Raw genomic sequence first — 23914 nt, 5'->3', positions numbered from 1 at the left:
AAATACCATCTTTAGCTGAAGACAAAGGGGGGAAGTAGTTTGGGACTTCAAAGGGGAGGAAAGTAATTCACATGGAGATAGAAAGCAGATGTGTAGTAAAAAAAAAAAAAGTTTGCTGAGCCAGGCAGAGACAGTGGGACACAGAGGAATTTTAACAGATTTTTCCAGGTTCCTTCCAGTGTACCACACCTATTCATCCTATAGTTATCTACTTGATATCTCCATTCTTGCAACAGGTCCTCTAACTACATCCTTTTAGGCAGTTAGGAGGAAGATCAAAGTTTATTCCTGAGTCTTTGGGGCCTTGATTATTTTCATCTAGAAATAGTACCCATGCCAAAGAGACATTTTGAGGTGGCAAATTTTGCTCTACTACAGTCCTGCCTTTGAAACTTCTTTTAAGAGATTTCACAGTCCAGAAGTTGGGTTGATAGGTTGCTTTATCTCACTGAGCCAGTTTCTTAGTTCTGACAATAGGTCAGATCAGTTACTCATTTCAGGAGGCAGTGATGCAAGTGGGCTCGCAAAGTTAGCCCTATAGGGTGTAAGCAATCAGGTATTTAATAAGATGCATTTCTAAGGAGACAAAAGAAAAACAAAGGTTAATGGTTGGAGCAAATTGTAAACCCAGTGTCTGAGTCCTGAGAGTTGCCAGTGGAGAAGATTTCTAGATCTTAAGGTTGAAGCATCTTTTGTAGTTTGAAATGTCTCTGATGATGTCATCAGGTGTTCAGGTAAACTTTCTGAGTGGCTTACAAAGTGACAGGCACAGAGATTGTCTAAACATGGGCTATTGTGGTGATCTCTCTTAAGTTTATATCAAGTTGTTCAGCTTTAGTTCTAAATGATTCCAAGTCAAAAGGGGGAGAAAAATTGTAAACATCAGTTTGAACAGTTGTTGCCGAATATTTGAGGAGACTAGAAGAATTCAGAACCCAGTCCAGTTTTTAGGTGGAAGAACAAAACTTCAAAGATGATTGATAGAACTCAAATCTAATTTTCATAACTGTGTATTAGAGTTTTTGCTGAAATGCAATTTTTTCTCTTTAAAATCACTCTCATTTCTACCAACGAAAGCCAAATTAAAACTAATTTGTTTGCAAAATAAGTTTAGTTTCATTAAAATTGGCCGATTATTTACTTAAGTCTAGCAAGAATAGCAATTGAGCACATAGGCTCTTTTTTTGGCCACACAGCACAGCATGCAGGATCTTATTTCCCCAACCAGGGATCAAACCTGTGCCCCCTGCAGTGGAAGCATGGAGTCTTAACCACTGGACCACCAGGGAAGACCCAGACTGAAGTTTTAATAGCTCTCAAGGCCAGCAAGCCAGGCCAAGTATTTGCCATCACACTTGCATGTAATACTTATAGATTTGGGTGAATTTCTCTCTTCTTGAGGTTCCCAAAATATCCTGAGGTTCTTGCATCTGCCAGGAAGCGACCATTCTTACTCACCTGGTAAGGCTGCTGGGAACACTGTAAGTAAGCAAGGTACCAGGCTGGTTTTCTAAGGGGCTTTATAGCTTCATAAAGTCAATCTTAGTTCCTTAAAGCTGTCTGGTCATTTCTGATTCAATGCATATTCTCAAATATTGCCTTCCAGTCAAAGCCTTGTTAATGTAAACAGTGTTTCCAATTGTGCCCTGTTACAAGGAGAGCAGATTATTAGTGACTTTATGTAAATACAAAGGTATTATACAAAAGTACAATTTACCAAATTGCTGTATGTCATTACACAAGAGGAAAGGTTTCCTCATATCTGAAAATGAAAGATTAAAAAACCAGTAATATTTCAAACAAAAAGTCATAAAAATTATAATAATATTCATCAGTTCATGCAATCATTAATGTAATTGATTCTTGTTGATCTTGATCTGCTGTTAGCAGTTTTAGGAAGCCATCAGTTTTTCAATTAGAGCTCTGTAATTTGTTACCCAGTTCAGTAGTATGGTCTGACAGTTATCAGAAACCTATATTTCTTCTACAAAATTTCTGAAGGAAAAACCATCAAATACATTTATCAACAATTGCAGTGCAAGAAAAAGAAATTAGACCCTTCTGGCAACTTTTTAGGAGCAAAGAAAAGTGCCTTATCTAAGATTATCAGGGCCTCAGACAATGCAGTGAAGATTGGGGGTATAACTGTTATTGAAAAAAGTTCGTGTGCCTGATACACAGTGAGGCCAAATAAACCGAAATTACAATTAGCCACAAATACAGTCCTCAAGTTTTTTTGCCCATACACATGAGTATTGTCTAAAACGTGTCTTCTTTGTAGCAGCTAGGCCCTGCCACCACTGTGCGTGGCTGAGTTCACAAATCTGTTGTCACCTGTAACTTCCCTGTCACTTCTCTGGCTCTCCTCTCCTGCTAAGCTTTGTTTCCTGGCAGTAATCGAAACCTTCTGCCACTGCCATAGCTACTGCTGCTACTGGAACCACCATAGCCACCTTGGTTTTGGGGTTTGGCAAAGTATTGGCCTCTACCACCATAGGGGCCAGAACTTCTGCCTCCAAAGTTTCCTCCTTTCATGGGTCCAAAATTTGAAGATTGATTGTTGTGACTGCCAAAATCATCGTAGCTTCCACCACCTCCACAATTGCTTCCATCATTACCAAATCCATTACAGCCATCCCCACTGCCACCATATCCACCACCACCACTGCTGCCACCAAAGCCACCTTGACCACTGAAGTTTCCTCCATGACCAAAGTTGTCATTCCCACCAAAACCACCTCCACGACCACCACCAAAGTTTCCAGAACCACTTCGACCTCTTTGGCTGGATGAGGCACTAGCCATCTCTTGCTTAGATAGGGCTTTCCTTACTTCACAGTTGTGGCCATTCACAGTGTCTGAATGACAATCTTGTCTACAGAGTCATGGTCATCAAAGGTTACGAAAGCAAAGCCTCTCTTTTTGCCACTGCCTCGATCAGTCATGATTTCAATCACTTCAATTTTCCCTCACTGTTCAAAATAATCTCTTAGATAATGTTTTTCAGTGTCTTCTTTAATGCCACCAACAAAAATCTTTTTCACAGTTAAGTGGGCACCAGGTCTTTGAGAATCTTCTCTTGAGACGGCCCTCTTTGGTTCCACCACTCTTCCATCCACCTCGTGTGGCCTTGCATTCATGGCCGCATCCACCTCCTCCACAGTGGCATATGTGACAAACCCGAAGCCCCTGGAGCGCTTGGTGTTTGGATCCCTCATTACCACACAATCTGTGAGCGCTCCCCGCTGCTCACAATGGCTCCTCAGACTCTCATCGGTTGTTTCAAAGCTCAAACCTCCGATGAAGAGCTTCCACAGCTGTTCGGGCTCTTTGGGTGACTCTGACTTAGACATGACGGCAGTGGAGGTGGGGGGAGACGTCAACGATGCTTACTCGGCGGCGTCCACGAGCAGAAAGGAGTAATCTACCGAACGTAGCTCCCGTCAGTTTTGAGGTTGTATGTGGTTAAGAAACTAATGTGTTATCACAGAGCAGCCAGGACCAGAAATGCTGCCCAAGTGTGACCAGTTATAAATTAGTCAGAATCTGGCAGCAGGGCAATAAACAGGGAAGAAAAAGCTGCAGTTAAATGCATCTGGCAGCTCCTGGAATGAGGCTGGTAAGTAGAGTTCTTCAGGGAACAAGCAGGGACATTTTCAGTAGTCCCCCCGAACGCAGGCTTTGTCCAGGATCAACAGAATGGGAGTTGCCTGACAGCAAGCAGAATGTGTCCTCCTCCTGCAGGGCTTCCTCTCTCCCCTCGAGGCCCCCTGGAGATCGCAGGAGCCAGGAGTTTGGGGCCGGTTTCCATTCGCCTCTGGATCCACCTGGAGAGCAGAGGCAGGGCTTTGAGGAAGGTCAGCGGAGGCCACGGTCTGCCGCAACCTGGGCGTTCCCCGCGTTCCCGGGCGCTCTCTCTCTGTTCGCCCTCATTCCCGAGGCTCGCTCCGGTAGCCGGCACCTCCTGCTCAGTCCCGAGGAAGCCATGGCCAAGCCCAGGGGTCGTCTATACCTCTGGATGTGCTTGGCTGCAGCGCTGGCATCTTTCCTGGGTGGATTTATGGTGGGTAAGTGTACCGACCCCTTCCCCGGATCCCTCCAGCCTCCCCGGAGGAAAGCGGTAGAGCCTGGGGCTGAAGAGCTGGGCTGCGCCCTGGGCGCCGGGCAGGCTGAGCTCCGAGAATTTCAGCCGAACCGGAAACTGAGTGGAATGCATTTCGGCCTTCCTAATAAAGTGTGCCAGAAATTCAAATTCATTAAATGCTCGCTGAGTTCAGGGTACTGTTAAGGGCTGTTGTTAAGACGATTTAGAGTTGCCACTATCCGCAGGGGTCAAAAAGATGACTTCATTTCCAAGACCATTAATGGGTCAAAACTTTCAACTGCCCTTCTGTCATCATTTATTACATAAATATTTGTCAAATGCTCCCTGTGTGTCAGGCACTGTGCTATGAACTTAACCCCTATGGGAGAACAAGAAAGATAAAGACCCGTGTCTTGATGCATAACTCATGGGAAAATGAAAAGAATAGCCCTCACCTAAAACTCGTTTAACCAACTCAAAGTTACACATCAGAATCTGAAGGTTTTCTGCATTTGGTATGAAGTTTTTGTAAAGCTCACCATGATCTGTTTCTTAGGTAAGGGGTTTTTTTTTTTTTCCTTCTTCCCCTTTGGCTTCTAGTTTTTATAAAAGTCAAAAGCAATTTCTTGTGTATGTAGTATGCATATGTGTATGTATTCTCCTCCCAGGCTGGCTTAGTAAGCCTCTCAAAGAAACAGCCACTTCAGGGGACACTCACCAAAATCTAAGGTGGAAACTGGTGTCTGAGATGAAAGCTGAAAATATTAAATCATTTCTTCGGTAAGGTTGTTTTGTATACTTGATCTTAAAAATGGTGTTTAAAATATTGCAGAGTGAGAACTGTATGCAAACTGATTTTATTCATGTGGGTAACCTTTGTGTGAAATTATATGATATCACATTAATTCATGGTAGTTTAAATGTTCCTTTATTCCACTCTTGGAGTCAAATCTACTTGAATGTTGAAGGAGCCTTTCTTCCCCAACTTCATCTGCAGAAAAAGTATCTGGTTACTTTATTAAGAATGTTTCAACTTCATGTACTTTGGACTGCAACTCAATGTTATTCTTTGTTCCCCGTGCCTGGGTTTAATCAGGAATTTTATTTAAATGTCATATTCTGCCAGGAAGAGGAAGATGGTTGTCAACTCTGATTTAGAGGAAAGGAGATTAAAGTTTCAGATTCTGTCCACTACAAATTAAACCTTTATCCCGTGTTGCAAATTTAAGTAACACAAGTAGGACAAAGTGAAAGCAAAAGGATCAGTGCAAACCCACCAGTCTCTTGGCAAGAGGAGGAGTGACATTCATCCAGGGGAGTGATTATGAATTCCTTGAAGGCAGTTATGACATTTATTTCTATATTCCGACTCTTTCAAAGGAGTATCATTAAAAAAAATTTATTGGATCATAATTTACGTAAAATAAACTGCATCCATATAACGCCTACGATTTGAGAGTATTGACAGATGCACAATATACTCAGCAAACCACCTCCTCAATTAAGATACAGAAAATTTACATCATGCCTTTGCAGTTTATTCCTCCCTTCAACTCCCTTCCTTTGGACTCCTTTATATTTTCTAGAACTTTATATAAATAGAATCATACAGTATGTGCTGTTTTGTGTCTTTCACTCAGCATAATGAATGATTTTGGAATTCATCCAGGTTGTTGCATGTATCTGTAGTTTATTGCTTTTTATTGCTGAGTAGTATTCTATTGAATGGAGAGACTCCAATATGTAGTTGATGGGTCTCGGGTTGTTTTTAGTTTTTCATTATTGTGAACAAAGTTGCTATGAGCATATGTTTACATATGATTTCATTCCTTTTTGAATGGCTGTGTTGGATGATAAGCACGTGTTTAACTTTTTAAGAAAATGGCAAACAGGTTTCAAAAGTGGTTGTACCATTTTACATTCCTAACTTAGTATTGTCAGTTGTTTTCATTTTAACCATTTTAGTGGGTGTGTACTAGTATCTCATTGTGGTTTTAATTTGCATTTTCTTTTTTTTTAACATCTTTATTAGAGTATAATTGCTTTACAATGGTGTGTTAGTTTCTGCTGTATAACAAAGTGAATCAGCTATACATATATCCCCGTATCTCCTCCCTCTTGCGTCTCCCTCCCAACCTCTCTATCCCACCCCTCTTCTCATGCACTTATTGGACATTTGTATATCTTGTTTTATAGGGTCTCTGTTCACTTTGTGAAACTTTTTAAATTGTTTTGATTTATTATTGAGTATAGGAGTTCTTTCTTTATACATTATTTTGTCAGACATTTTTGTGAATATTTTCTTCTGTTCTATGGTTGGCTTTTTTTTGTTTTCCTAGTGGAGTTTTTGAAGGGCAGAGATATTTAATTTCGATAAACTCCAGTTGAACAGTTTTTGTCTTATGTTTCATACTCTATGTCCTATCTAGGCCTATGAGAAGTTGTGAAGATTTTCTTATATTTTTTTTTTAGAAGTTTTGTAATTTTAGCTTGCACATTTAGGTCAATGATCCACTTCAAGTTAATTTTTGTGTGTGGTATGATGTAAGAGTTGATGGTTTTTTAAATACAATTATTTAATTATTCCTGCAAGATTTGTTTAAAAACTTTTCTCTCCCTGTTGAATTGCCTTGGTCCTTGGTCCAAAATTACTTGACCATAAACCTGTGGCCTGTTTTTTTTATTTTATATTTTCTTCTATTGATCTATTAATCTATATATCTCAGTACCACACTATCTGGTTTAGTCTAGCTTAATAGTAAGTCTGAAAATCAGGTAGAGTTAATCCTACAAATTTTTCTTTTTAAAAATTGCTTTGACTGTTTTAAGTCATTTGCATATCCAAGTAAATTTTAGAATCAACTTCTCAATTCTTACCAAAAAAATAGCCTGCTGGAACTTTGATTAAAATTGCATTGAATCTGTAGATAAATTTGGAAGAGTCTTTCAGTCTCTTCATTCATCACAGGGATGTACTACAGTTTAACTTTTCACCCACTGAGGGACATTTGTTTTGCTTCCACTTGTTGGCTATTATGAAGAAAGCTGCCATTAACATTCATGTACAGCTTTTATGTAATCATAGGTTTTCATTTTTCTGGGATAAATACCCCCGAGTGAAAATTGCTTGTTTGTAGGAAAAGTACACTTTTAGTTGTTGAAGAATCTGCCAAACTATAGGATGGCTATATCATTTTATATTTTTCATTGGAATTATTTACTCTGTTTAATTTTACCCATTCTGACAGGTGCATAGAGATACCTTATTATGGTTTTAATTTGCATTCCCTAGTACCTAATGATATTGAACATCTTTTCCTGTGCTTATTCACCATCTGTATACCATCTGCAGTGAAATGTCTGTTCATGCCTTTGACCTGTTCACTATTTGTATACTTTTTTTTTTCTACTGAGCTTTGAGGGTTCTTTATATTTTCTATATACAAGTCTTTTGTTGGCTTTGTGGTGTACAGATATTTTTCCTAGTCTGTTATTTGTCTTTTCACACCTTAACTGGGTTGTTTGCACATCAGAAGTGTTTAATTTTAATAAGGTCTAATTTATCAATTTTTCATTCTATAGATCACGCTCTTGGGTTCATGTCTAAGAACTTTTTGTCTAGCCCTAGATCCCTTTTCTCCTCTTTTTACCCCCAAATTTTATAGTTTACATTTTACAATATATTTTGTGATTCATTTTAGAGCTAATTTTTGCATAAGGTGTAATGCTTGGTTGAGGGTCATTCTTTTTTTACCTGTAGATGTCCAGTTGCTCTAGCCCCATTTGTTGAAAGGCTATCCATTGCTTTTGCTCCTTTGTCAGTAATCATTTGGGCATATCTGTGTGAGTCTCTGAGTTCTCTGATGCTCTGCTGATCTCTGTGTCTACTCCCTGCCAGCACCATGTTGTCTTGATTACTGAAGTTATGTAGTAAGCCTTAACAATGCATAGGGTGATTCACCCCACTTTATTTTTCTATATCATTTGCCTATTCATATAAAATATAGAATAAATATATCTATATCTAGAAAAATCCTTGATGAGCTTTTGATAAGAATTGCTTTAATCTTACAGAGCAATTTAGGGGCACTTTGCAGTTTTACTATGTCTCGACTTTCCATCCATGATTATGGTAAGTCTCTACAATTATTTAGGTCTTCCTTTAACAACATTTTGCAATTTTCAGGATGCAGATCTTGTATATGTATTGTTACCTTTATATTGAAGTATTTCATTTTCTTTGCAGCAGATGTAAAATCATATTGTGTTTAATTTCAGTTTTCACATGTTTGTTGCTACTATATAGAAATACTGTTGATTTTGCATTCTGTGGCTTGTCCAAACTCATGTGTTAGTTCTAGGAGTGTTTGTAGATTCATTAGGATTTACTTTCTATGTAGAAAATCAGGCCGTCTTCAAATAGGGACCATTTTATTCCTCTGTTTTCACACTGTATGCCATATGTATATAGTCCTCACTGTGCTGATTGTAGTTCCAGTACTGCATTGAGTAAAAGTGATGAGAGCAAACATTCTTTCCCTATGTCTGATCTTAGTGGGAAAGCATTCAGTGTTTCCCCATTAAGTGTGATGTTGTATGTAGATTTTTTGTAGATATTCTTTACTGACTTATGGAAATGTCCCTCTATTCCAAGATTGCTAAGAGGTTTGTTGTTTTTTTTAAAATCATGAATGGGTATTAAATATTGTGTCAACTGGAAAAAAAAAAGCACAACATGAGAGAGCTGTGAGTTCGGTTATTTGGGGACTTACAGAGGACTATACCCAGGAGACATTCTCTCAGATAGGCTCTGCAGAACTTCTCCCAAGAGGTGGAGGTGGAGATGAGTGGAGGTCCAGGTCCATATATATATGATTTTAGTGAAGGGGGTGCATGCAATCAAGTGCACATCTTGGTACACGGTTGCTACTAGTAACAAGAAGGTTGCTGCTAGTCACAAGGAGCAGATATCTCCGTTAATAATTTTAGTGCTTTTCTATGTATGAGAAGATACAAGAAATTGGGTAAATAAAATGTTCTCCTGAAAATATCTAACTATCTGAAGGCCTGTTCTGCCAGTTTTTCCCAGAGCATAGAGCATCTCATTCCTGATCTCCACCCTGAATTCTTTTCAGAGTGTGTTGGAGATCAGCAAATGCAGTGGCTGAGCTAATCCTTGTAGAGCCAGATGCCCAGTGACACACTTTAGTTGGAAGTTGTAAAATGGTTTTGCTCCCCAAATCTTGGCTCCCTGTACCTCAATGCTGAGATGAGATACAGAGGCAGAGTTCTGGAGGAGAAAGAAAGGGTGGCTTTATTATTTGCCAGGCCAAGAGGGGAACACAGCAAGCTAGCACCTCAGGAACTGTGTCCCTCTCCCTGGGGGATAGGGAGAGGTCTTATAGTCAGGTCTCCTGGTCAGGGGTATGTGATAAGGATCAAGGCAGTAACAGTCCTGCATTCTTCTTTCTTCTGCAGAGTTTCAAAAGGGTGGGGTTGCTGACAAGATCAGGGTGTGTGCAGGGCCTCAGGTGGTTTCCTGGCTGCTCCTCCTTTGATTTGCAACTGTTGGAAGGTCATGGAGACTGGAGTCTTGCCTACAAGAAATGGTAGACAAAAAGGCCTCCGTGCCTGTAAGCCCGTAGGGCCCTGCTCAGTTTCAGTTTTTCTGCAACAATTTATATGATCATATAACTTTTCTTGTTTTCTGCTTTAGCGGATTAGTATGGTCATTCCTTTATCCCTTCACTGACTTTTTGGGGGGGGATCAAATTCTGTCAAGAATAGTGTTACAATCTCCTCCAGGAATGTGAAATTGTCTATTTTCCCCATTAATTCTGTTAATTTTTGCATTATGTATTATGAAACTCATTTATTAGGCATATACACATTAATATTATGTCTTCAAGACAGAACTAACCTTTTATCTTTGTGAAATGTTCTTTATCTTTGGTAATAATCTCTATATTTAAGCATATTTTATTTGGTATAAGTTAAGCCACATCAGCTTTCTTATACTTACATTTGCATGATATGTATTCTTCCATCCAGTTACTTTTAAAATGTACCTTCTATAGAGAGCATGTAATCGCCACTTGCTATTTTATTAATTTTGGAATCTGTGCCTTTTAATTTGAACATTTAGTCTGGTAACATATAATGTAACTTGATATGGTTAAACTTAGGCCAACCCCTTTACTGTTCTCTGTTTGCTCCCTTTATTTCTGTTCCTTTACTTCTGATTTTCTGCTTTTTTTTTTTTTTTTTTGGTAGTGGGGAGAGTATTTGAAATTTTATTTCATTTCAATTTATCTTTTGGCTATACCTCTTTGCACTGATTCTTTTTTCTTTTCTAGTAGTTACTCTAGAGATGACATTATACTTGTCTAACATTTCACTATACTTTTAAAGTTACTACTGTACCATTTAACATGAAATGCAGAAAACTCACATTTCTGTATGTCCATTTACCATCTTTCTATCGTCCTTTATATGATAGTTGTTGAAAGTATCATATACACATACAATGTAAACCTCACAAAACTATGTTATAATTTTTTTCTTTGAACAGTTATACCTATTGAAAGGCAATTAAGAGTTAAATATCTGAGAAATGTAAAATACTATTTTTTATTGCTTCCAGTATCTTTATTTGTTTCTGAAAATTTAGGTTATCCTGTGGTATATCTATTTAGTCTGAATAACTTTCTTAAGCATTTCCTGTAATGTCGGGTCTGGTGTTGACAAATTCTCTTAGTTTTCCTTTGTCTATAAAACATTTATTTCATCTTAATTCTTGAAGAAAATTTTTCTTGGATATAGAATTCTGAGATCACCTTGTTTTTTCTCCTTTCAGAGCTTTAAATATATATATTTTTACTGTCATCTGGCTGGTAGTGGCATCCGATGAGCAGGCCACAGTTATTTAAGTTATATAACATATATCATTTTTGTCTTTAATTGTCAGCACTTTTATATGTGCCTAGGCATAGTTTTCTTCAAATTTATTCTATTTAACTCGCTGAGCTTTTTTTTTTTTTTGCGGTACGCGGGCCCCTCACTGTTGTGGTCTCTCCCGTTGCGGAGCACAGGCTCCGGACGCGCAGGCTCAGTGGCCATGGCTCACGGGCCCAGCCGCTCTGCGGCACGTGGGATCTTCCCGGACCGGGGCACGAACCCACGTCCCCTGCGTCGGTAGGTGGACTCTCAATCACTGTGCCACCACGGAAGCCCCTCTCTGAGCTTTTATTCTTTTATTTTTGGCCGCACCACATGGCGTGCGGGTTCTTAGCTCCCCAACCAGGGATTGAACTCATGCCCCCTGCAGTGGAAGCGTGGAGTCTTAACCACTGGACCACAAGGGAAGTCCTCTCTGAGCTTTTTGACTTTGTAAACTTTTGTCTTTCACTACTTTAGGAGCACTACTTTTTGTTCATTCTTTCTTTTTTTCTTGAAATATTTATTTTTTTGTTTCTTTGTTTATTTAGTTGGCTGCTCCGTGTCTCAGTTGTGGCATGCAGGATCTTTTAGTAGCAGCATGCGGACTTCTTAGTTGTGCACGCAAACTCCCAGTTGCTGCATGCATGTGAGAGCTAGTTCCCTAACCAGGGATCGAACCTGGGCCCCCCACACTGGGAGTGTGGGGTCCTACCCACTGGACCACCAGGGAAATCCCCTGTTCATTATTTCTTGAAAATTTTCTGCAGCATTCTTTTCTCTCCTTTTGAGACTCCAATTAAACCCTAGAATCAAATGAACAAGGTGAAGTTCACATGGTGTAGTATATTTCCTCCCCATCTGTCCTGTGATTTGATGTGATCACAAAGTTCGATCTTACTTTTGATGGAGGAACTATAGCAAGCTGAAGTAGAGGAATGAAAACAGCTATACTCTTTCTTAGAAATTTGAGCTGATTTATGACTGAGGCACACAGGTATCAGGAAAGCTTAATCAAAATGTCTGTTTTGAGGTGCTTGTTTGGAGATATAGGAAAAGAATCTATAGGCGGTAGGGTGGATGTCATTTGAAGAAAGACTCATTCTATATTTCTCATGCAATACATGAAAATAGCCAAACTGTCTTATCAAGTAAGACAGAATGCTTATATTTAAAAATGTGGGGAATTCCCTGGTGGTCCAGTGGTTAGGACTCAGTGCTTTCACTGCCGTGGCCCGGGTTCAATCCCTGGTCAGGGAACTATGGTCCTGCTCAGAGTGGCCAAAAAAATAAATAAAATAAAACAAAATAAAAATGTGTAAAAGACCAGGTAAAATGTAAACACTGTTGAACTCTGTCTGCAGCATATCATAAAGTGTCCAGAAGAAATTACCTAGAAAATTATCAGTACATGAGGTGCCTGAAGCAAAACTTGGTGATGCTCTTGACCAAACATTAAAATGTATGTCTTTATTTTCTCTCTCCTTTGCTTTAATGTATAATATAGCATAAGGTGATAAGTTATGTATGAATAGTTTGCATGATGTCATCTTGTTAGAGTTGGCTTTTCTTTTCTTTACATCCAACTGAAGACAGAAGTTGCATACCAAGAATGATGACAAGAATCGAGGTAGAGTGAAATGCGTTGAATTAGGAGCCCAAGACTTTAGTGAGTGAAGAGGGAGTGATCCACATTTTTGACAGCACCTAGAAGGCATAGTAGGTGGTGACTTTTGGTATGAGTTTTAAAAGAGTTGTTATTTTTGAGAGAAGATAAAGGAAAAATATTTGAAAGAGCCCATGGAGAGTAAGAAGGACTCCTCCTCAATGATCATCTGGGCCTGAGGTATGTGGAAGCATGAGCAGGGTCCCCCAAAGAAACCAGTTAAGTCAAAGAAGTCAAGTAAACATTCAGGAACGGGCCGAGGAAATAGAATTGATTATGATAGAATAGAGATTTATGACCAGTGAAAGAGTCTCCCAGGGAAAGGAAGGTTTCAAGATTGGTTTAAAGGGATTAATGTAGTGGGAAAAAGTTGATTTCTCCCCAGCCACTTCCTTTTTGACAGAGCCTCAACTGCTCATGTTCGCACTCCTTAAGGGGGACCTGTGTTCAGTGAGGGTTACCTTCCATCCAGCCCAAGAATCTGGTCTATAATCCAATCATTATAACTTCCTTCTGACAAGGCTTAGTTGGAGAAGGGGTATATGACCCTATTATGCCTGATGAAATGGGAGACAAATTTAGCTGAGATCCTCTACAAAAAGTTTTCCTTTGTTAAAAGAAACACAAAAGAGGAAACAGCTGTTCTTGTTTGTACTTGCTTCTCCTGAATGTTGCAGCATGAATATATGATGTCTGGAGCTGCAGTGTCCCACTTGGGACCATAAGGAGAAATTCAGTAAAGTTATTCCCTGTTGCTTTTTGTTTTTTGCACTTCTGTCTTTCGTTTCAGTGGGTTGCCTAAAAGATGGGAGGCAAAATTTCATGGTTAATCCTCCATCTTAAATGAAGGAAATATACTTACTTTTTTGCTAATTGTAAGAATATTATTTGCTCACCACAGAAAATAAAGCAATAATGAATTATATGAAGTAGAATTTTATTTTTAAAATAAATTTATTTATTTATTTGTTTGTTTTTATTTTTGGCTGTGTTGGGTCTTTGTTGCTGAGCACGGGCTTTCTCTAGTTGCGGTGAGCGGGGAATACTCTCTTCGTTGCGGTGTGCGGTCTTCTCATTGTCGTGGCTTCTCTTGTTGCGGAGCACAGGCTCTAGGCCCGCGGGCTTCAGTAGTTGTGGCATGTGGGCTCAGTAATTGTGGCACGTGGGCTCAGTGGTTTTGGCTTGTGGGCTGTAGAGCACCGGCTCAGTAGTTGTGGCGCACGGGCTTAGTTGCTCCGTGGCATGTGGGATCTTCCCGGGCCAGGGATCGAACCCATGTCCCCTGCATTGGCAGGTGGATTCTTAACCACTGCACCACCAGGGAAGCCCTGAAGTAGAATTTTAAATATCCCTAGCCTCAGTGGTTTTACTATGCATGTAAAATAACTTCTGTCTACAAACACATTAATATTGTTTTACAAATATTGTACAATATTAAATATCAGTAACTTGCAGCTTTGATTTAATGGTATAGAAGTGGAAAGCTTCACAGAGGAGAATATGCTTGAAGAGTCCTAATGGATGATTGATAGCCTACAGGTGGGGAAGGTGAATGACTAGCAGTGGTGATACAGGGAGATTCATGTAAATAGGATGATATTTATATCTGAGAGATCTTGTGCAAAGGCTAACAATGGTGGTCATTTTAGGAGACCAATTAGCATATTAAATGATATAGAGTGAAGAAGTTTATAAGGTGAGTGGTGGGAAATGAAGCTGGAAAGGTGAAACAGTGGATTATTTGAAAAAGGGCACAAATGCCATGCCTAGTGTGAACTTTATAATGTAGAAGGTAGAAGGGTTTTAAAAGCAGTTGATCAAAATGATCAGATGAATGATTTAAAAATAACACAATTTCTCAAGGTCAGACAACTGCAACTTTCAGATGCCAGCCCTGGCATTTAATACTTGGGAAATTATGGACAAGGCATTTAACTACTCTCTGTTTCCTTATTTGCAAAACGGGGACAATGGCAGAAGGGTGGTGAGGATTGAAGGAGAAAGCCCATGTGAAATACCTGGTCCAGGTCCTGGCATATAGTAAGTTTTCAATAAGTACTGGTTTTTCTTTACTGTCTGTCTTTTTTGGTTGTACTATGGTTGATTAAAAACACAATCTACGAAAGTATCATTACCCTACTTATGGAGGGAGAGGGTTTGGGAAACTTTTAAAATATTATTTACCTCAAGCCAAGTGAATTTCATTCAGAACTATGTTTGTGAAGTCACTTGACTGTTCCAAATCATTTAGACTCAGAACCTAGAGAACATTGCTCAAGTTCAGTTCAACAAACCTGTATTGTGTAATTCCTGGGTAACAGGCAAGTACTGAGCATTAAGGAATATACAAATAAAAATGCATGGACTCTAGCTTCAATGAGATAAATAGACAACTGCGTACAATAGGATGAAAACAGCAGTAGAAGTGTATGTTAACAAGACTGCCCAACTGGTCTCTGGCAAACATTATGATCTGTTTTTCAGAATGTCCTCATTTCCTGTTAAGCAGCAAGAAGTTGGCACCACTGATGTAGAGGTATGCCATCCTTCCAGCATGTTTTCTCATGCCCGCACCTCTGCTGATTGAATGTGTTCACCATGGGATGTGCTCTTTTCTGTGGGAACATAGTGTGAAAACTGCAGTTACACACAAATATTTAAAAACTGGCATATCTAGAAAGCTCTAGCTGGGTTTTTTATATCTCTGTTATAGAAATGATAACAATGCCTAAAATATGAGTTATGCATCTAGAATAGTTCTTAGGCACATTTTCTGAATATAGTCTTTAACTCCTCCTTTTATTTTCATTTTAGTTCTTTTACAGAGCTACCTCATCTGGCAGGAACAGAACAAAATTTGCTGCTGGCCAAGAAAATCCAAACCCAGTGGAAGAAATCTGGACTGGATTCAGCCAAGTTGGTTCATTATGATGTTCTCCTGTCTTACCCTAATGAGACAAATGCCAACTACATATCAATCACGGATGAACATGGAAATGAGGTGATTGTTTTACAATATTGTGTTACTTTCAGGTGTGTAGCAAAGTGATTTAGGTTTTTTTTAATATATATATATATTTTTTCAGATTATTTTCCATTATAGGTTATTATAAGATATTGAATATTGTTTCCTGTGTTATACAGTAAATCTTTGTTGCTTATCTACTTTATATATAGTAGTGTGTATCTGTTAATCCCATACTCCTATTTTCTCCCTCCTCCTCTTCCCTCTTTGGTAATCATAAGTTTATTTTCTATGTCTGTGAGTCTTTCTCTTTTGTATATAGATTCACTTATATTATTTTTTAGATTCCACATATAGGTGATATCATATATTTGTCTTCCTCTTTCTGACTTACTTCACTTCGCATGATATTTTCTAGGTCTACCCATGTTGCTGCAAATGGCAATTTCATTCTTCTTTATGGCTGAGTAATATTCCATTGTATATATAAACCACATCTTATTAAAACAACCGTCTGTTGATGGGCACTTGGGTTGTCTCCATGTCTTGGCTATTGTAAATAGTGAACATTTGGGTGTACGTACCTTTTTGAATTAGAGTTTTTGTCTTTTTTGGATATATGCCCAGGAGTAGGATTGCTGAATCATACAGTAGCTCTATTTTTAGTTTTTTTAAGGAACCTCCATACTGTTCTCCATAGTGGCTGTACCAATTTACATTCCCACTAACAGTGTAGGGGGGTTCCCTTTTCTCCACACCTTTTCCAGCATTTGTTTTTTTTAATTTTTTTTGAAGTATAGTTGATTTACAGTGCTATGCCAATCTCTGCTTTACAGCAAAGTGACTCAGTTATACACACAGAGACATTCTTTTTTTTACATTCTTTTCCATTATGGTTTTTTCAAGCATATGTTGTTTGTAGACTTCTTGATGATAGCCATTCTTACCACTGTGAGGTGATACCTCATTGTGGTTTCCATTTACATTTCTCTGATGGTTAGCAATGTTGAGCATCTTTTCCTGTGTCTGTTCGACATCTGTATGTCTTCTTTGGAGAAGTGTCTATTTAGGTCTTTTGCCCACAAAATGCATTATTCCTTAATAGCAATCCGAAATAATTCTAACTTCACGTGTTTCAATTCTTGCTAGATTTTCAATACATCATACCATGAGCCACCACCAGATGGATATGAGAATGTTAAAAATATTGTACCACCCTATAATGCCTTTTCACCGCAGGGCACACCAGAGGTAAAATAAAAGACATTTTTTATTCAACTCTTTAAATCTTTTTCAAAGAAACCTATGTAGAGGACTAAAACCAAGATTAGGTGGATCATACATGCTAATTCATACTTTGAGGTTTGATGCTATATACAGCCTTCCTAAAAATAATTTTTAAAAAAGAAAAAGAAAAAAATAAAGAAAATAAATACATGAAAATTGGACCCTCATAAGCAGATGCCACTCTCTGAAATAATTAAGAAACTGCTGAACATGTCTTTAATTCAGTAATGACAATAGATGGTTTTCAAGCTTTTTTCCTTTGTTCATAGTCTGACTTTGTTATAGATTTATAGATCTGAATTTATAAATCATACCACAGAAATTCTTAAATTGATACCATGGTTGGAAATCAAACATAGTTAGGATTTTAAAAATTACTTTTATTTATCCTATTTCCCATGGCTCAGGATATGCTAATAATTTCCTCAAGACAGAGCACACTGTCTAAAATGTTTTACATATTGTCTTTTTTTTTTTTTTTAACTTTCAGGATACTGAAATATTTTTAAAAACTTCTACAGAATTAGCATGGATCTGTTTATTAAGCCCAAGACAGGAAAGATAAGTTTTGATGATGCAGTATTGTGGAGCAAACTTATTCTTTGGTTTTCTCTTTAATTATAGCAGTATTATGTATTTTTATTTTGTTTGATTTTTGTTTTCCTACAGGGGGAGCTTGTATATGTGAACTACGCTCGTACTGAAGACTTTTTCAAACTAGAAAGAGAGATGAATATCAACTGCACTGGAAAAATTGTTATTGCAAGATATGGGAAAATCTTCAGAGGAAATAAAGTATTGTGTTATTTGCTTTTCTAGAGGGAAAAAGACAGGATATAACCTGTGAATATAAATGATCAGCTTGCAGTATGGTTTCCAAAATTGCTTTATATATATATATATATATATATATATACACACACACACACATATATATATATGTAAATTTGCTATTTTCATGGTTGCACAGATAATCCTGGTTTATTTTTGAGGTTTTTTGTTTGTTTTTTTGCTACGTCACATATCTAGAAAGGGAAATTATTCTTAATAGTTTTATTACTAAAGCATGTTATTTTTTATTTAATTGAAGAAATTCTATATAACCTAAAAAAATGAAAATCTCCCATGTATTACTCAATTTCATTGCCCAGACATAATCAATCTTAACAGGTCTTTCCAGGCCTATGAAATATGAATATATTATATGAATATGAGTATTCTCCATATACTCATATTACATAATTTTTTTTTTACAAAGAGGGCATTAGATACTATATATTGTATAAGTTTATTTTTTCTCTCAATAACAACTCAAGGGTATTCTTCCATGTCAACACATTGAGAGCTGTATAATAAAGTGGTTAAGAGTATAGGTAGCTAGATCCATACAACCTGGGTTCTGATCTGGTCTGGGCCCCCTATTCTCTAGATCTTTTCCTGTGAGCAAGTTAGTTAACCTCTCTGTGCCAGTGTTTCCTCATATATGAAATAGGAGTGCTAATAATAACACTAATCTCTTAGAATCCACAGTAGGATTAATCGACTTTAGGTTTGAAAGCGCTTAGGATAGTTTCCGGTACTTAGTAATTTCTTGGTTACTGCTTATCAAGTAAATACCTCATTACTTTAGATGGCTATGTAGTATTTCACAGAATTGATAAGCAGTTTATTTAACCATTGCTCTGTTGACAGATCCTTGGCTTGTCTTAAATTTGCTACTATTACAAATAATTATATTGTTGGCATCTTTGTCCATATGTACTTGAACATTCATGTGAAGATTTTTGTAATATAGATTCATTCCTAGGAGTTGAATGACTAAATCATAATGCACAGTTGACTCTTGAACAACACAGATTTGAACTTCATGGGTCCACATATACGTGGGTATTTTTCAATAATAAGTAGTACAATACTACATGGTTGGACGTTAGTTAAACCCGCAGATGCAGAGGAATGGCGGATACAGAGGGCCAACTATAAGTTATTCTTGGATTAACCCTGCATTGTTCAAGGGTCAATTGTATATTATTTCAAAAGTTTGATGGGCATCATTGAGTTGTGCCAGATTTCACTCTTTCTAATATTATAAACGAGTGCTTTCTGAATACTGGGAAGTGTTTAAGTTGACTGATAGTTATCTATCTTTCGCTATAATACTTTTGGTAATAAAGAATTCAGTATCTTACAGGAGAGATTTTCCTATTTGTGGTCAGTTTGAATTGTTAGAAAAAAATGTTTACAGAACACTATGGGCAATGTTTCACACACTATGTTCTGTGTAGAATTTTATGTTTTATGTTATATTATGTTATTTATTTTTTGACCACACGGCATGGCTTGTGGTATCTTAGCTCCCCAACCAGGGATTGAACCCGGGCCCTCTGCAGTGAGACTGCAGAGTGTTAACAGTGGACCACCAGGGACTTCACCTGTGTAGAATTTTAAATTAGTTTAGTTCCACAAATATTTACATCATGCTTACTCTATGATGTACTAAATGTTGGAGGGTAGATAGTTAAAAATGGGTAAGATAGGGTCCCATTCTCAAAAACAGCCTCAATTTAGTAGGGGAGAAAGATGTTTAAAACGTATTTTATAATGCTTTAATCCATCTTGTAATATAATTATATGCAAAATATAGAAGACGTACCAAGAAGGTCGACATTAAGTTTGCAGTTTTAGTGATAATAGGAATGCTTCACAGAAAAGGCAATAACTTGTTTGGAGTTATGTTGAATAATGAGAGTTGTTAAGTCTACCAAGACAGAAATTGTATTCAAGGCAAAGAGAACTGAATGTGTAACAGTGTGATGATAAAACAGTGTGTAAATTTCCTTATGTCATTAAATCGATTTGCTCTTAGATTTGTAAATCAGTCATTTTCCATTTCTACATTATGGATTGCACATTGCCCCTGTAGGTTAAAAATGCCATGTTAGCAAGAGCCAAAGGAATCATCTTGTACTCAGATCCAGCTGACTACTCTGCCCCCGGGGTACAGCCATACCCAAAAGGATGGAACCTTCCTGGAACTGCAGCCCAGAGAGGGAATGTGTTAAACTTGAATGGTGCTGGTGACCCGCTCCCTCCAGGCTATCCAGCTAAAGGTAATAGATAAGCCTGTTATGGTCCACTCATTTTTGCAAAAATATTACTTGCCCTTATAGAAGGCATAAAAGCAAGCAAGCATCTACAGAATAACATTAAAACTGTGTGCAATTATATTTTGGATTGCTATTGCTAGGAATTCAAAAGCATTTCCCTTTTATTTCAGTTTTTAATTTTCATGAAGTGTGGACATGGAGAGGGGAAGGGGTCAGTTCAATTCTCTCTCTACCTTTAGTAGAGGTTCAGAAACACAGATTCTTATGTCCAAAGTAATATTACTCTTGCCAAACCAGAACTTAGGGTTTCTGAATTGTCTAATGATTTTATTCTTCTGTAGATCACGTATTTCTATTTTTTAAAATACCAATGGGTTTTTTGTGTTATTTAATATGTGAAATGTGAAAAGTTTTGACATCTGCATAACCATATCCACAATCAAGATAATGAACATATCCATTAACCAAAAAAGTTTCCTCTCATCTTTTTGTAAAGCCTTCCTCTCAACCCTACCCCCTCCCTGCCAATCCCTAGGAAATCATTGATTTGCTTTCTGTCAGTACAGTTATTTTGAGATTCATTTATGTTGATGTCTGTGTCAGTATTTCATTTCTTTTTTTTTTTGTGCTGAATGGTATTCTATTGAATGGATACTCTACAGTTTGTTCATTCATTTACTTTTTGTTGGAAATTTGGATTGCTTTAAGTTTTGGAGATATTACACATAAAGCTGCTATGAACAGTTGTATGCAAGTCTTTATATGTACATATGTTTTTATTTCTCTTGAGTAAATACATAGAAGTGGCACAGCTGGATAATATGATAGATGATTTTCAAATTGTTTTCCGAATTGGCTGTACCATTTGATATTGCAGCAGCAGTGTATGAGTGTTCCAGCTGCTACACCGTTGTCAACACTTAGTATGGTCAATCTTTTTCTACGTTCTAATAGATATGTACATCCTCCAAGTTACAATTCTTTTTCAAAGTTTTCGTAGCTATTCTAGGTCCTTCCCATGTGAAGTTTAGAACCAACTTATCAATTTCTACCAAAAAGTCTCCTGGGAGGTTGATTTGAGATTGAATTAAACCTATAGATCAGTTTGAGCAGAATTGACATTTTAAAAATATTGAATCTTCTGATCCATGAATATGGCACAACTATCCATTTACTTAGGTATTCTTTACTTTCTCTCAGCATGTTTGTAGTTTCACTGTACAGACCATGCATGTCTATTTTCACATTTATCCATAAAAATGTCAAAGTTTTATGCTGTTTTAAATTACATTTTAAATTTCAATTTCCAGTTGGTCATTGCTAGTAAATAGACATGTTATTTTATTTTTAGAAGAAATATATTGATCTTGTATTATGAAAACTTGTTAAACTAATTCATCCTACTAGGTTTTTGTGGATTCTATCAGAGTTTTTGCATAGATGATCATGTCATCAGCAAATAAAGACAGTTTTATTTCTTTGTTTCTAATCTGGGTGCCTTTTATTTTCTTTTCTTATTGTAGCGTCTGGTACCTCTAGAACATTGCTGAAAAAAGTTGTTAGAGCAGATATCCTTGCCATGTTCCTGCCCCAAAGACTGTCCTAGTCTTTCTCTGTTAAGTATAATAGTAGCTGTATATTTTTTATAGATTCTTTTTATCAGATTGAGGAAGTTCACTTCTAAAGTGCTACGAGTTTTATCTTAGCACATTTATCTCATTTCACTGGCAGTATGTATTGGATTTTGACAAATGCTTTTTTTAATTTTTAAATTTTTGACTGTGTTGGGTCTTCGGTGCTATGCATGGGCTTTCTCTAGTTGTGGCGAGCTGGGGTTACTCTTCCTCGTGGTGTGTGGGCTTCTCATTGCAGTAGCTTCTCTTGTTGCAGAGCATGGGCTGTAGGCGCGCAGGCTTCAGTAGTTGTGGCTCACAGGCTCTAGAGCACAAGATCAGTAGTTGTGGCACACGGGCTTAGTTGCTCCATGGCATGTGGGATCTTCCCGGGCCAGGGCTTGACCCACGTCCCCTGCATTGGCGGGTGGGTTCTTAACCACTGTGCCACCAGAGAAGCCCATTGTCAAATGCTTTTACTGCATCTATTATAGTGATCTTACGTTGTTCATATTTATGTTTTTTCAATTATACAGATTGATGTGTTTTTTTTTTTTTTGGCCATGCTGCACAGCTTGCAGGATGTTCCGCAACCAGGTATTGAACCTGGGCCATGGCAGTGAAAGTCCAGAATCCTAACCACTAAGCTACCAGGGGACTCCCCAGATTGATTTTTGAATGTTAAACCACAACATCCTGGGACAGACTCTACTTGGTCACAATGTATTATTCTTTTCATAGTGTTGGTATATTATTGGATTTTTGCTAAAATTTTATTAAGAATCTGTCTTTAGTGATAAGGGATATTGTTTATCCCTTACTGCTATCAATTTATTTTCTTGTAATATCTCTGTCTCATCTTGGTAACAGTAACATTGGCTTCATGGAATGAGTTAAGAACTATTTCATCTTTTTCATTTTTCTGCAAGTGTTTATATAGAATGGGTTTGATTTTTGTCTGTGAATGTTTGTAGAATCCTTCAGTGAATCCATATGGGCCTTGTGTTTTTTGCGTAGGAACGTTTTTAACTACAAATTCAATTTCTTTAATAGATATATGGCTGTTTAGGTTACCTATTTATTCTTGAGTGAGATTTGGTAGTTTGTGTTGTTTAAGAATTTTGTCCATTTCATCTAAGTTGTCAAATTTATGGGTTTAGAGTTGTTCATAATACATTCTCTCTCTTTCTCTTTCTCTCTCTTTTTCTGCAGGTACTGGAGTGCTATTCTCGTCTTTATTCCTGATATTAGCAATTTATATATTTTTTCTTCTTTTCCTGATTTGTCTTGCTAGAGATTTATCAATTTTATTAATCTTCTCAGAGAACCAGCTTTGGATTTCATTGATAATCTCCATCATTTTTCTGTTTCCTATTTCTTAGATTTCTGCTCTGATGTTTAGTATATCCTTTCTCCTGCTTATTTTTGCTTTATTTGCTCTTTTTTTGTTTTTACTTTCTTAAGTGGAATCTGATGTCACTTGTTTGAAACCTCCTTTTTTTCTTCTTCTTTTTAAAAAATATTTATTTATTTATTTATTTGGCTGCTCTGGGTCTTAGTTGCAGCATGCAGGATCTTCGTTGTGGCATATGGGATCTAGTTCCCTGACAGGGATCAAACCTGGGCCCACTGCGTTGGGAACTCGGAGTCTTAACTACTGGACTACCAGGGAAGTCCTGAAACCTCCCTTTTTTCTAAGATGGTGGTAATAATGCTCTAGAGAACTCTATTTTGGCTGAAAACCAAAGTCCCAATTAGGTTTTAAGCCTGACAATACTTTTCATGTTCCTTTAAGGAGAATATTGTTACTGTTTGAGTAAGAACCTTATCGCTTATTCACAAAATCTCATAAATTCCCTTTAATTTTTTTTTTTTTATAATTCTTTCTGGTTTCAGAATCTGGGACGCATTTTCCAGGTATCTGGTTAACTGAAGCTTCTTTAAGAAGGATTTGAGATATCCTTGAGGAAATAAGATATTCTTGTAAAATTCAAGAGAATTACATGAAATGTCAAAGCAAGTTGGGGAGTCTGTAATCCCTATAACTGATTTTATATTAAAGTATAAATGATTTAATTTCTTACTGTCAAATTAAATAGACCATATTAGATAAAACAATAATTGACTTTTGGGGAACTTTAAATTTTGAATATCATTTCAAACATATAGCTAATTTGCAATAGTAACAAAAGAAATTCCTTTCTACCCCTTGCTCAGATTCTTCAATCGTTTTCCTCTTATGCAATTGATTTTTGC

General features: G+C 37.3%; 1 protein-coding gene and 1 pseudogene across 2 annotated transcripts; one reads left to right on the top strand and one right to left on the bottom strand.

Moving 5' to 3' along the window:
- Positions 1–308: 308 nt before the first annotated feature.
- LOC149748776 (heterogeneous nuclear ribonucleoprotein A1-like) lies at positions 309–3952 on the bottom strand (annotated as a pseudogene).
- On the top strand, positions 2569–23881 carry LOC149748775 (N-acetylated-alpha-linked acidic dipeptidase 2-like). 2 transcript variants are annotated; one of them, XM_089915457.1, is made up of 7 exons: positions 2569–4067; positions 4753–4864; positions 14664–14726; positions 15501–15687; positions 16801–16902; positions 17608–17733; positions 19862–23881. In XM_089915457.1, exons 1-7 carry the CDS (start codon positions 3590–3592, stop codon positions 20057–20059), a joined length of 1266 nt encoding a protein of 421 aa, XP_089771583.1. In that variant the 5' UTR covers positions 2569–3589; the 3' UTR covers positions 20060–23881. The 2 variants fall into 2 exon arrangements, with proteins under 2 accessions (XP_089771583.1, XP_089771584.1); XM_089915458.1 differs by lacking the exon at positions 14664–14726 and having other exon boundaries at positions 3360–4067.
- The last annotated feature ends 33 nt before the right edge of the window (positions 23882–23914 follow it).

Source organism: Delphinapterus leucas, chromosome 7, assembly GCF_059928025.1.
Source record: "Delphinapterus leucas isolate spDelLeu-1000000601 "Yukka" chromosome 7, BTC_Dleu_Yukka2, whole genome shotgun sequence".
Classification (NCBI taxonomy): domain Eukaryota; kingdom Metazoa; phylum Chordata; class Mammalia; order Artiodactyla; family Monodontidae; genus Delphinapterus; species Delphinapterus leucas.
This window is presented reverse-complemented; position numbering and strand designations above follow the sequence as displayed.